At 41.8% G+C, this 14,997-nt stretch overlaps 1 protein-coding gene across 1 annotated transcript; it reads right to left on the bottom strand. All coding sequences in view use genetic code 11, as the record gives it.

Annotated features, from left to right (window-relative positions):
- Positions 1-12,403: 12,403 nt before the first annotated feature.
- EGR_03897 (Tyrosine-protein kinase Abl) lies at positions 12,404-14,566 on the bottom strand (the record flags this gene model as incomplete). Its single annotated transcript, XM_024493146.1, has 2 exons — positions 12,404-12,981; positions 14,440-14,566. The coding sequence occupies 2 exons, from the start codon at positions 14,564-14,566 to the stop codon at positions 12,404-12,406; spliced, it is 705 nt and encodes a 234-aa protein (XP_024352418.1).
- Between the last annotated feature and the right edge of the window lie 431 nt (positions 14,567-14,997).

Below are 14,997 nucleotides of genomic sequence, written 5' to 3'. Positions count from 1 at the left end.
CAGATTTAAAATCGGGCAAATTAAGTCTCCTCCAGTATATCTCCACATTGTGGTCTGGTCTCCGGGCCAATCCAGTTTGCCCCTAGCCCTACTGTACAACCAACATTATGTATTCTGCCCCGATATCATGTCTTCTTTTATCTTCAGGGAAGTCTCGAGGCGTCTCAAGTTTATCTGCAGATGCAAAAAGCATGAAATGTGATCGACATCACATACTCTACTCACATAAGCAACAAAATATTGTTCGAAGTATTTTAAGGGTGAAAAGTCAAGCCCTGAATTGGACCACCCGGTGTGAATGCACAAAAGTATGGAACATCAAAAAAAAATTCATGAGAAGTGAAAATGAAACATCGCCGTGATAATTACTTTTCTAAGGGGTAGTTATAAAAATAGGGCCATGAACGCTGAATCGCGGATATTTTCATACCACCCTTTTCCACTATAAAGCGTTAGGGTAGTGAAGTTGAAATTTTGACAAGTTTTGAAAGAAATTGTGAAAAGTGATCGGAATCCCTAAACACCAATTAAGGAGATTTATTTGTGCGGGAAGATAAGTAAAGACCAGGAGCCAAAAGGGAAAACCGCTTTAGCAGCTGATACTTCACAACGAAGGATAAACGACAGAAAAATCCGTCTTTCCAAGCGATCAATCTAAAGCCGCACATATACAGCTGCCAAACTGAAGTCATGGGAACAAGGAGACAATCGGAATAGCCTTGTCAATTAAAAACACAGATGGAGAAGGTTCAGAGGAGATAACCCCGACTTACCGAGAAGTCGAACAAGGTTCTTGTGCTGGAGATTCTTCATAATTGAGGCCTCAGCAAGAAAGTCATTCAGATTCAGGTCCACGTCTTGCTACAAGCGGGAAAAGGGGAGGCTGTGTTGGACGGTTAACTGGTTAGCTAGCTGGTTAGCAAAGGGAGTGACGCAAAAACTAAAATTTGCGCGTATGTGTATGTGTTAAATTATTTTTAACTTCCCATGACAACAAAAAGCAGGGTAGGGCGAGGAAGCACTATTCAGCTGCACTTCATTCATGCCGATGTAAAGGTATAGGGATGACTGGGGCACGGAAGTAATGCGATAAGTCCTATACCGTCTCAAAACAATAAGTCGACTTTCGGCAACTCCCTTTTTGCACCGCCACAATTTATGAAGCGAGGTCAGGTTTAAGCAGTCGGGAACTGCTATAAACACCGTAATCAATGGTTATGACCTAAGGATATGACACTCCCCGCGATATACAGAATGTGCCCTTTGTAGAAGATTGTCTAATCTTAACCACCACTGCTTCCAGAATGATTCCCTTTTCCCAACTCAATGAAGTTCACCCAACAGAACATAATATTTACGAATTCCAAGCAAATCCACGACATTAGTAAAGGGCATTCTCTCCTTGACGCTAAACCATCATATCACCCTAGGTCTCGTCTTGGAGGTTCACCGAAGATTAGAAGAGGGCTCGTATCATCTGAACTGGGGGGGTGATGACAGGGAGCGCATGATCAGCACTCAAAAAGAAGGACGCAAATTTAACTATGCAGACTCTTCGATCCCCTTGCAAGCATAATGGACATCTACCACCCTATTCGACTCTACTACTAGCCATTTAGCCCTTGCGAACGTTCACAAGGCTTCTTTCAAACCTGAATATCCAATAGCATTTTTAGAGGTAACCCGAGTGCTGCATTGAGGGCATTACTGGCATGATTTGCATTCGAAATTCTTCTATACCGTAATGAATGGTGTTAATGAGGAAAACCTACTCACCTTCAGCGTCTTGACAGCAACGATAGAATTGTAGCGCTTCCAGAGAGCCTCGTAGACATCACCATACTGACCCCAACCTAAACAAAGGGAGACATCACTCATGGCAAACTCTGTGAGAAGGGAACCTACCTTTTCGAGGATTACCTGGAAGTTAAAAAAGTGGTTGTTCACACACTTAAATCTGTTTTTTGACAAACTCAATCGACAGCTCACAGTAGTCACGGTAAGGATTGAGATAAGGTCATTAACTGCAAAAGATCCGACTTCGAATCAGCAGTTTATTCATCAAATGATGTAACTTAAATGTACTCAGAAAGTATGACCATGTAATCTCACAGCCCCTCTGTACGGTAATAGTAGCTTGCATTTGATTTCTAGGATTGGATACTACACCAAAACCAATTCTGTGAAGATCGAGCCTGAATCAAATTTTGACAGCCATTTCGATCTCAAGATCTGCATCATCCATAAGAAATTCGCTTAAAAAATTGACATGAAAAGGACGAGTTATGGTCATGATCATGACCTAAAGACACGATATCCCTCCATGTTGCAAAAAATTGTGAGTAAACCAGTTACCTTTTATTGGAACTGGACAAGAATAAAAGGCAACACGATGGAGAGGAGTGAAAACAAGACGTAGGACGTGCGTTCGCAAAGAGGACGTGGATTGTAGGTCCTTCAAAATCAACGGAACACGTCATAATCACTAAGTCCGCAGGTCCTCCCGATGCAATGCAAAATCATCGAATGTTCTCCGAGTCAATCCTAATTTTGATTTATATTCACTTGAATACCGTAGTGATTGACGAAGCAGAGGAGAAGTCATCGAAACCACCGCGGGTAACACCATAAAATTTTCAGCTACTTAGGGAGCTGTGAGCCTCAGAGAATCTTTGGAGAAAACCTGAGTACTGCAACTTCATACGTGAGGAGCTGGAGGAAACAATTCCAGAGCTGCGATTCAATGAGATATTTCATGTCCTTGGGGATGTATTGTGATACTATCAACGGTCTTTCGCAGAAACTGCTCAAATGGGACGGCAAATAGCGAAAACCTTGAGACGACAAAATTACAGTGAGGGACGCCTCTCAGCCTACAGGTAATTGTTGCAATTCCATTAAATTTGGTAGCATTGTTTGCATAAATGACCGGTCGGAAGGACCTCATTGGTTGCTGGTTTGTAAACTCCTTTCCCTTTAATATACCATTCAAATGATTACGATGGATATCCATCAACTTTGTTCGTCGAAATAGAAACATTGGTCAAATCTTGAGCTGTTTGAGATAAATGCATTCAGAGCATTTATAACTTTGCTTCATTGCCAGCCACCGCCCACCACTTCGGTCCTAATTCAAGTGTGGCGAGTCGATTTTGAAGATTAGCACTAGTTGCGGTAGGACTTCGCAAACCGCCAACTAATGTACCATGCGCGAGTCCCCCAGATAAACCTATTGATAGCTGATCCATCAGGTCTCACAAATCCGCCGACTAGGGCGAACCAAGCCAACACTATAAAGTTTCTGCCCTGTGGAAGCAGAATGAATGTCTTCCCATAAGTTAAGGCATATAAGTTTTTCGGGGGACTACCGTCCTCAATCACGACCAGAATGAGAGAGCAGAGAGCGCAAGAACTAAACAAAAATGCACTCTCAGCAATGCCATGCGTGCGTGTCTTCAATACAGACTAGACTGGTGACTAACTAAATCGACTGCCCAACCGGCCAGTCATAGAGGCAGCGCCAACCCACCGAGTTTGTTGAGCATCATGATCTCAGAGCGGTCAATCTCCCAGTCGTCGAAGCCAACGTAGCCGCCACCGCCTTTACTGCCAGCACAACCTTCGACTGCTCCACCACTGGTGGCAACGCCCCGCATTAGCGATGGCTGTTCGCGCCGGGCGGCCGGATAGAGTAGGGGGCAAATAAGTCCATCTGCGGCTTGTGAGTGATGACGAATCAGTTGTACCACTGTGGGAAAGCGATGCGTCTCTGTGATGAAGTACTGTGAAAAGGCAGGAAGACACAAATAAGTGAAGATTTTCAACCTTGATCCTGCCATATGAGAAAAGCGAGTCAGTAATCTGTTGTCAATCAAACACTAGTGGTACCCTACAGCAGTAATCAGGTGTAGAATCTCATTTCTTATGCAAAATGGCAGCTTCACTAATGGCCACTTTTTGAAAAAGGACAGTACTTTAATTGGCTATTAAGATTGTAGATCAATTGAAGAAACGTGAGTAGCTATTACAGTATTATAAGAGAGAGTGAAATCGCTTCTATTTTATACAACAGAAACCTCAGCACTTATTGCAATTAAAAAGGCGTTCGGTCGTAACTTGATGATAAGCCAACGGGAATTGTGAATCAAAAGTCGAGGTTTTACATCGAGTTCTATGCAAGCTATAAATGGCATTCCTTTTGGGTGAATCGAACTGCAAACCTTCAAGTTCTTAAATCCACCCTTGGAAAGGATGGAACCCTCGCAAAGGAAAGTGGAAAGCTAATTAGTGAAGAGAAAACAAATTTAGTGTCAAAATAAATCGACGATAGAAAGCCTCATAGATGGCAAGATAGTGGATGTCGCCCAATAAACACGAATTGCAGACTGTAGAAAACTAGAAACACCTTAACGAGATCCAAGTGTGATTCGTAAAGCAAAATGAGAGCTATCCATCTTTTTTTACTGCTTCTACATAGCACACCCGAAGAAGCGTAAGTGGAGAGTAGAGGCTAGAAGCTCTGAGCTAAAAGCAACCAATTCATATCATCAAGTTCCTGTACATGAGTGGTAATGACCCGATAGTCAATTCCTTTAACGTTTAACCTAAGAAATCGCATTTCCTGTAATTAAGACAAAATTAACACTTCTGATGTTAAGACCTACACGAAATTGCATTTCACGTGATAACTTGGTAGTGAATTTCAAAGAAAACTCAATGTTAATTATTTCACGGGAGACTAAAAGGTACAATCGCCAACTTCGACTCAATTCACACCACTTTAATTGACAAAGTGAGGCAAGATGACCTACATTTCTGTTTTCACTTTACAGAGCGGAATAGGTTTCTTTTAAACAAAACTTTTATGACGGTTGTTTAACCTGTCGTGGATGTTGCTAGCAGACTTTGAATTGAGGGGTGAAGGCAATGTCCTGAAACTGACTTCGCACGTTTGACATGAAGTAGACATTACATGAACTCCAATAGAGCCAATTCTAGGTTTATGTTCTAACGTTAAAAGAGTTCACCACCCAGGTTATTTGATCTGCTCAATGGAATGCCCGGCTTTCTCGCATTGAAAAAACAAAGGCAGGAGAAAAAAACCAGCATTCACACCATTTGTTCACGAAAAACTTCTAGCTGATAACTCTACCAGTAATATTTACACGCTTATGGCATGAAGCAGAAACCACAAGAACTGTTCAAAGCACGTTATCTTTCAACCAGCACAACACACCTCTCCAAGTGTTTGTGTAAAAAGTTGTTCCGCTTCTTAAGCTGTGAGCGAAAAAGAACACGATTGTTTGACTGTAAAAAAGTGATTCACAATGACCCCTTTGTGCGGCGAGTGAAGTAGACGGGCCAAGCGACAATTCACCAAAAAAACTGAAAGGCGCTTTCGCACTGAAGTCTAATGTTGCTTCGTTGAACGACGACGTGTTGAGCTTTTACTTATACTTATTAAAACCGAAATAAGCTCGAAAAAAGGGAAATAATCACACATCCAATATGTTTTTTTAACAGAGAGGATCTTAATTCAATCCCGTCTTTTCTAGCCAAGGTTAGCTACGTTTCCTTTGGGTTTCAAGCTGAATCAAGTCGCCTGCGACTTTTTAAATTGATAACGGATCATCCTAGGTCTTAACTGTAGGATCAAAAGACTTTTGCTGTGAAATGTCCGCAAGCACAAATAGCATAATGCACAAATAGTGATAAAATCGCTTTTCCGGTAAACAATGGGAATCGCAAAATCTCCCAAGCTTTCAACCACTGCGATCTGCAACAAAAGGTCAAAGGGGCAAACAAATTTACTGGAAAGGTCGCTCACAGTAGCGGCTCTGTACTGGTTATGCAATGTACAGCCAGTAATGGAATCACATTCTTCTCTTATTACGAATTGAACCAGATGTTAGAAAGGTCTGATGAAGTTATCTATCTTTGCATAAAATTGGTCAGCAGACAGATCTTTACACACATTCTTTATTCACATCCGATAGCTTCAGCAGTTTTCCTGCAAAAAACCGTTCAAACAGAAGCCATTCTAGCTGTCATTGAATGACCCCCACTTCCTCCGAACAGAATGAATTGCCAGCCAACTTGTTTGTAAAATGTTGATCCAGTCCTTACTCAGTGGGCAGAAGAGAGATTTCCACTTGCTACGAAAGTCGTTTACAGTGGCATCTTCACAAGTGGCTAATAATACAACAAGCAATTGGTGAGCGGATCAGGCATCCCAAGAAAGAAATTTTTGTGCCCGTGAATGTGCGTATTGCGTGCATGCACAACTCACCCCGCATACATCACATCATCCGCGTCAGAAAGTGAAAGACCATTAAGGAATGTTAAATGTCCTCCTATTTGATGACTCACGGGTGGATGGGTGATGGGCCGAAAATAGCACAATGCCCAGACCATGAGAAAAAAAGCGGAAGGAATGCCATTTGAAGATGGAGACGGGATACCTCATCGATGAGCGACTACACACGCAAGTGAATGTCAAAAACGTTTCAACGACCAAGGTAAATCTCAATGGAACACTCCTGGTTTTGGTGACAGGCCACTTAGGTGCTCTGCCATTGTGCGTTCACTGGGCGGCCTGGCCTCCGGGCCATGCCAGTAGCTCCTACGCCCTACTGTTTGTTGACAATACATGGTCCGCCCGAGTATTGTCTTCTTTCATCTTCAGGGAAGTTCCAGAGAGCTGCACTCAGTACGAAGTCCAATTTTCTAACATTGGTAAGTCAAATCTAAGCACTTAAACCGGAAATAATGCAGCCGGGTTAATAACTTTCTCAAAATTTTGAATGGATTCGTTTAAATCCAATTAAGAGGACCAGCATTAATTGCTCTCGCCTTTTAATAAATAAACTTCAAACAATGCGATAAATTTAATGAAGTAGATCACCGTACTGTTTATTATTGCATTGCCAGGTGATGCGCTAGTGCCAGTACCTGACGCCGCAGTTCTGCCTGTAATAGGTGGCAACTTTCCGCATATTTGAGACAGCAACTTTGTCTGAGCAGAACAGAAACCTGAATTTTAGACTTCAAATACTGATTTGGATGAAGAAAGAGAAGAATGATCAGGTCATTCATTGACAAGCGAGTACCGATACTTTTGGCTGCCTGCTATAGGTCGTTGAATTAGGAAACGATGAGATTGTACCATAAAGCATGATTTCTTTACTCTAGCGAATCACTTTTAGACATTCTGTGCAATGTTCAACTATGCCATAAAGTAAGCATTCAGACAAACTTTGAATCTTTTGATCCGCTTTGTTGTCAAACCCATGACATTTCCCAGATTTTACATCGGGAGCCCTGCGGCATCTATTAGCCGCGGTAGCGCCTCAGCAACGCAAATGGTAGCGCCCCCCTCCTCTTTTTTTTCACCGTGATCCATTTCATTAAATCAGCGTCAATCTTGTCGAAGTTCCAGAGCTATTTTGAGAGTGAATAATTTATGAATGAAATACGATGTTTTCACCTTAAATACCATGTTTGTAGGAGAAAGAGACCAGTGCTTATAAGAACAAGTCGACCAGGTACTTTCGATGAATTAATCAACCGACAATAAGCTTTGAGAATGAAGTGTAGCTTCTTCGCCTAATCCTAGTCTAAGAGGGAAACGAGGTAGTAACTATGCAATTAAGAATGCTGCTTTTGACCTGAACCAAGTCGGCAGTAACTTAACGGTCCTTTTTTGTTACCTACACATGCAATAAGTTCATGAAAGTGCACTACTTCCACATAAAAATTAGCGCATATGTAACCAGTAGTAACGTTACACTAGGCGACGACCATAAACTTTTGAAGTGTTTATCACCTTGAGATGACAAATCATTAATCTCCAAGATTCTAAAATTACTTTAAATATTTTCATTTATAGGCAAACGAAAAATATGAACGCCCACAGACAAGAAGTCGATCGCCTATAGGCGAATGGATATCACCTGGATTACTCTGGTATCAGTAAAGTAACAACCGGAAAATCGGCTTTTTTGCTATGCAGTCTACAAAGAGGGATATAGAGTAATTTTAACACCTATTACTCAACCAACTACTAACCCCATTTTCAAACAAACTTAAACGCTGTGGAAATGTGCTACATGCATATCGGAAGAACTACGAAAGTCGCTGCTAGGGCTAAGCATAGGAGGTTTGAGGAATGGGCCCTCTTTCTGCTGTGATGCATTTCACCAAATGAGTGCCAACGGCTTTTGAATTGCGTGCTGCGTCGTAATAGCAAACCTAAGATATATGCTCAAAACCATGGATGAGCTTTCATCTGAATGGTCATAGGCTCGAAGACATGGAAGTATGGCAAACATGGTTTGAGGAAGGGGGGTCTACCAATGCGTAACGAGGTAATGGAACTACTGTCATGTTGTCTACTCGTTTGTGGGGCTAGCTTCAACGAGTTGTGCGGGAGAAGTTGGAGACCCCATTCCTCTGTCATCCCAATGAAGAAGGGCATTTCATAAGTGAAATGGCTTACGCTGACTAAGAAAAGAAAATTCGAGGTACTTATGAGGTAAATCAGAATCGAGAATAATGCATATTTTCCTTTTAGGAAAATGAATAGTTGGGATGCGGATGCAGTATATGAAGTGGGCTACGGGGCAATACTACCAGCTTAGGACCGATTTATTTGTAGGATTCAAGAAGTTAAATAAAGAAGCGATTAGAACCACCTATAATAGTAGAAGCACTCCAACAAAAGAGAGACCACGTTTGATAGAAGGCAAGAAAAAGCCTTCCGCGACATAAAAAACGAGCTCAAAAAGTCGAAAAACTATACGCCGACCGGGAAAAGGAACTAAATAAAGAAAAAGTAGCAAATTCCATTAAACATGCGGTAAATTGAAGCAGTCCCAAGCTTGAGAAGATGAAAAGTAATTAATTGGCTCTATTATTAAACGCGTTCAACTTCTAACGTTGCATCTATCTTACAATGAAGTCTACATACGGATATGCGCATGAATTAGTAATAGTACCACTAAAGCATAAGCAAGTGAAGTGGAAGATCCCAGTGAGTAGGGACGAGCGGTGCCTATATACAGGCGCTCCCACATTCTGACTGCAATGTACCGCTTTGCATGTACCGATGAGGCGTGGATAAAAACATCTCACGAGCTACTGCCAACGAAAGTGAGACTGATTTAGAGGGAGAAAGCAGAAGACCTATTTCTTGCACTCGAAAAGAATAGAAAATAAAAAAATAGTAAAAATGTTAACTGATGGCTATGAAAATGGGAGAAAACAAATTAAAGAACCGAGAGTAAAAGGAAGGGCAAATCGAGTGAAACGTGGGGGGAACGGGGGTTCCTGATTCCAACTTAGTCGAATCAACATTTGATAGATAATAAGATTCCTCAAACTAATTTTTTAAGAGAGGGAGGTGGAGATAAAATAGCTGTGACATCCATTAAGAATCATCTTCAAGGTGCTGTGAGATCAAACCAGAGGGATGCTCATGCATCAAATAAGGAGGATGAGAAAGTAGCATAAGATTATACACCAGGAAAATTAAATCTTTCCAGGTAGGCATTACCGTACCAGTTTACATGCAATGCTTGGACGCAGGAAAGACCATTAACAAGTTCACCCTTCATAAAGTCAAAAAGAAGGACTTGCGCCAGGTGAAAATAAGAAAAAAGCAAGGTGCAAAGAACTGAAGAAAGGGAATGTGCTTTGCCATTTGAAAATATGCAGACAAATGATTGATAAAGTAATGAAGTAAGAACAATTATTAAGATGTGTTCGTACTTAAATATACGTGAATTCTAAAACCTCAAGCTGGCCTATATCGGTCTATTTATATATCACTTGGATGTAGACGAAGCATTTCGTAGATTACTGGGATGAAAAGTTAACAGTAAATGAATGAAACCTTTTTTGGGAACCATATAAAAGTGGTAAGGTACTTTAAAGAGCGCGAATTTGCTTTTCATAGCGAAGCAACCTAAGGAAAGTATTCTCCCGGGTACTAAAACCGATTTTACTTTAACTGAGGACAAAAGAGATTAGTCGAAAAGCACTCAGAAAGAGGGAGGCATTCAGACTGGGAGATGTAGACAAGAGAGATTCCCGGTGCATAAGCCTGTAAGGAACCTTTGTAAGGTACACGAATTGTCTTTTCCGCCACCTCCTCTTAAAAAAAACCTCCAGGCCGAGGTCAAATAGCCAGTGGTTGGGGAAGCAAGAAATGGAGGTGGATAAAATACAAGAGCATTAAGGTAGAGCTATTACGGGGCTCGAATTGGATGCGTGCTATGTGCGCACATGCAATGCCCCTAACACAGCATACAGCATGCACATAGACCAGGTCGGCTTGGTTCGTTTCGACTCGGATCGGCTAAAGCAGGTAGCATACTCCCCCTTCTCCCCGCCCCCTACGTCGTTTGAAATATGTTGCTTAAAGCCACAGAGACCAACTGTTGGTAAGCCGCTAATGGGCATTTTCGATGTAAGGGAAAAAAGGTGCCACCAGAAGAGGTGAATCATTACAATACAATGCAACAAATGGCGCTACTGTTACTAGTGTTGATGGTGGCGTTGCGCAATAGAAATGGGTGCGTGTGCAATGCCCCAAACTGCCTCATACCGGAAGAAAAGGATTGTAGACTTAAGGATTCCGAGCGGATGAAAGAGAAAATAGTTGGACGGATCGGAGATGGATTGATGAACGGATGGAATACACAGATGAACGGATCAAGGATGAATGGTGCGCAGATGGGAGGAGAGATGGATAAAAACGGAGGACCTAGGGTGAATGGGGAGATGAATAGACAGATAAATAGATAAATAAACGAATCAGGCATGGATGTGATAGAACAAAGAAGGATGGATAAATAAATGAATAAACAGATGTATAGATGGACCAGAAAGGTAAGAAATGCAAGAATGAAGCAGAATTGGATGAAGGGGCTTAAGATAGGCAAATGGATGAATTAAGAATAAATGGTTGGTGGCTCCGTCGTTTATGGTGACGGTTGATAGGCTAGGTGATAAATGGATAGATAGATCGGAGCAGTAGAATAGATTGAACCAGGATGGTAAGTGAACAAGACAGGAGAGGGAGGTCTTGATACAAATGAGTCATCACCGGTCTGAACAACTGTTCTAATTAATAGCGCGGCATAATAATATGGCACGTCCCGCCTGCCCGCTTAGTGCGGCCATAGCCGTGATTGCGTGTGGGAGTGAGTGGAGCCATCAGCGCCCAGCCAAATGAAATAGCCATTTGCGATAGCCAAAAGACCCTTCTTTCTTCAAAGGTTGAACCACTACGCTAACTTAGCCTGCCTTACATAAGTAAACATGCAATAATTGTTTCGAAAGCCAAGAGACCAAAACTGATCAAGCCAGCGTTATCAAGAAAGGAATTGATGGAGATATGTCCAAAAGCAGAGTCAAACGGTTTCTGGGTATTTGGCAGAAGAGAAAACAACTGGCACCTCTATGAGAGCTGGAAAAGACCGCCATAGCCTCCAACAAGAGAAGTACAATTTAGTTCATACAAGTGATTAAGAATCTATAGGTCTGCTAAGTTAGAAGAAAAGTGGCTGAGTCAGATTTTGAGGTCCTCATATGGATATGGTGAATAGATGAATTATGAAAGAATGGACGAAGGGATGTCGAATGGGTGAAGGGAAGGGTGACCAATGGTTCAAAGCTGACTGAACAGATAGATGTACTCGAGAATGACTGGAAGGAAGAAGTAAAGAATAGACGCAAAGTAAATGAGTGAGCAAAAGTAACTAACAGATGGATATATTACCGCGTAGATCAGTAGTGGAATGAATGAATTAACGGGCAAATCAAGGTTAAACAAGCGGATTGAAGACCAAATGGAAATACGAATGAACCAATGGGGAGGTCCGAAATGAACAGACGCAAGGTAAACGACTGGATGAAACAGCAATGAAATAAGTTCCACATGGTCAAATATCAATGAGTAAAGTTTTTGGACTGTGACAATACACTAAATAAACAAGACGGTCCCATCTGACTAACGTTTGGAAGCCTGCTTACAACTAGGAGAATTAGATGCCAGGCACGGAGGACGGCTGGAAATGCGTCAAATCTAACTGCACACTACCAACTAACGAGACAGTGGGTAGTTACCTAACACTTCAAAAACTGCCAAACTATTGAAAACAAAACTTCGCACCATTAGACCGATTGATGGATCCGAAAAGAGGAAGGAGCACACTAACCAATGCTTGTCTTCCTTTCATTTCTACTTGCACAAGGCAAAGATAAAACCGCCCAAAAGACATAAAACCTGTATTTTATTTGCTTGAAAATGGCGATTTAAGGGTAAGTCAGTCGGAAGAGTGAAAGAACTGGGCTGTGACCAAGACTTTTGATAGGCCCGGTTAAAACAAGAGCAGCCATTTTAAGCCAAACATGAATTAAAGCGAAGAAGGGTTGGTGCTACAAAGATCTCGACAGGAACATTTGGCTCAGGCGCAAAGTGAACGGGTGTTAGAAGGCATTGAAGGAATGATACCAGTAAAAAGAATGGGGAACCAATATAACTGACCCATCCACAGGAATCCCGACTGATGCGATAGTGATAGACTCGGCCCAGATTCCGCACAGTGACAGAGAGTTGTCCAGGTGCCGATTCGGATTCGCGTACGAGGTAGGAGCCAGTGATGCCGCTGCGTAGGAGCTGTTCAGCGGCCTGACGCGAGACGGCACCGTGGTACCAAGGGTAAGCCATCGTTGCTGCCGCTGCGGCAGCCTCCTCTTCATCTCCCACCCTTCGCCATTCATTGGTACCACTACCAATTCCACCAACCCGTGGGGGACGCACATGCTCTGTGAGGTAGCTGGTGGGTACCCAACCGCGCACCCACCCACCGGCTGCCGCCCAGGGCACGCGCGGTGTTCGATTGGGCAGCTGGGAAGGCGCTTCGACCTCAGACCAGTCACCGGCTGGGCTGTAGCTCAGGAGACGGACGATCTCACCTGGGGTGGTGTGAAGATAATTGGAGAGTTAGAAGAAATCCTTAATAGCTGATTACTTAGGGCTAAGCAGTCTTTAGAGAGATACCAAGTATCAAACTCAAAAATGTGACCCAGAATGTGAAAAAGGAATTTTAACTATAGCAGATTAGGACAAAGGACTTCAGCTTCTGCAATTATTATTATGAAATAGGGATGACAACGAAAGAGATTCAGTGTAGCATAGTTAAGGGAAAGGTATGAATTTTAAACAGATATGGCTCAATAAACCAGAGGGTTAACATGGAGATGCAAACAATCAGACTCTTCAAGCCTACTTTGCTAAAACAAACCCGCTTTAGTGACACAATAACGCAAAGCATCAATTTGCCTGTCTGATAGCTTGAGGCTACTTAGAGACAACTATTAAATACAGTTAAAGATTACAGAACAAAAGGTGAAGATTTCAATTAAGAAGATAAACAATTATGCCTTCATCATCCAAGTTGGTATCTCTAAGACCTAAATTCTGGTTCCAAAATTAAGACCAAGAAAAATAAGGCAGTCAAAATCAATTACTAAAGTGGAAGCCCACCATCTTTAGCATTCTAGTACCAAGAAACGATTACTAACTTAGGCATCATCCTTGTGCTTTAAAAGGCTTGGAGCCTAGCGTTTAAAAGCAAGTTGCCAAAAGGCAAGTGATGAGCTTGAATTTGAGAAACAGTTCAGGATAACAGGATTTCATCTGGAAGCGCAGGCATCTGCCAGTTTTATTGTCGAAATACTACGCAAGGTTGGCAAAGTGGAAAAAACAACACAACTTTGAATAAGGGACGTGAGGATCCATAGGGATGCAGAACAAGTTGACAAAACTTAAGCCAAATATGATTTTGTAATCGTTAAAATCAAAAAGTTGAACAACTACGTTTGCTCATAGGTGAAACAATGATTGAACACATAGAAGAATGGAAAGCAGGAAATTTACCTAACCAGCAATATGTCCGTAGTGAAACATAAACCTGGGACAAGGTAACAAATAAGGCAGTCAAAACAGCGCAACATGAGTAAATTTATAACAGAGCACAACAACAACACAGGGGAACAATAGATTAGGGGAAGTAAGTGTCTTTTAGACCTAAATACGCTTCTCAGAGATTTGTGATCTAACTCGACAAGAATGAAATATCATTATGGAATTTATTTTGCCTAAAATATTCCGTAGCACAAACCCACATTTCGTAAAAGCTATTTAACAAATACTAACAGCCCTGACCCACATAGTGTTAAATATGGACAGAGTAATCAACTCTAAGTACTGACCTCGTTTAACAGGAAGTTGAGAGTCCAATGTAGCTGAAAAATCATAGAGAACGATCATAATACACTGCTCCACCAGACCAGAGGTTTCGAAATTCTGGGTGACAGGAAGAATCTGTTTCTTAACTAGCAGAAAACATGATTACAGAAGATTTTGCGAACCAGAAGCAGACTTTTCACATTCGCCACCAGTAGAAATTTCATCCGGCTGCTGATTAAAGCTCAGCGATAAATCCACCTTTTCAGATCCCTCCTTCGAAGAGGTCGGCTTACCAATACTACCACCCATTTTCGGCACAACTCAGAAAACCCCTACTTTCATCGCCTTTCAATTTTAGGTCTTGCGAGTCGATGCATTAGAACAAACCGTTAGATAGGCTATGCAATTTTGTTTAAATCAAAATGCAGATGAGATACTTGACGACTGCAGTGCTTATATTTTCTTGTAAAAATGTATTAGAGGCGTACCAAAACCATAACAAACCTCTTGCCATAACTGGCAGTTGGTTAATGACGAGGCAGGAATTACTAAAATCAAAATGGCTACTTTACAATTTGTGTTAATGTCACTGCAAACGCAAAAAAATTGGATGCATGCTAGTTATACCAAAGTTTTAGGCAGCTATTGTACAAAAGTTGTAACAGGAAAAGGGGCCATCTAAAATTCCCAGTATAAAATACTGCAAATTTTAAATTGCTCACCCGTTTGTTTTAGTTACC

Source organism: Echinococcus granulosus (genome assembly GCF_000524195.1).
Source record: "Echinococcus granulosus chromosome Unknown EG_S00022, whole genome shotgun sequence".
NCBI classification, from domain to species: domain Eukaryota; kingdom Metazoa; phylum Platyhelminthes; class Cestoda; order Cyclophyllidea; family Taeniidae; genus Echinococcus; species Echinococcus granulosus.
The sequence above is the reverse complement of the archived record's forward strand: the minus strand, read 5'-3'. Positions and strand labels throughout refer to the sequence as shown.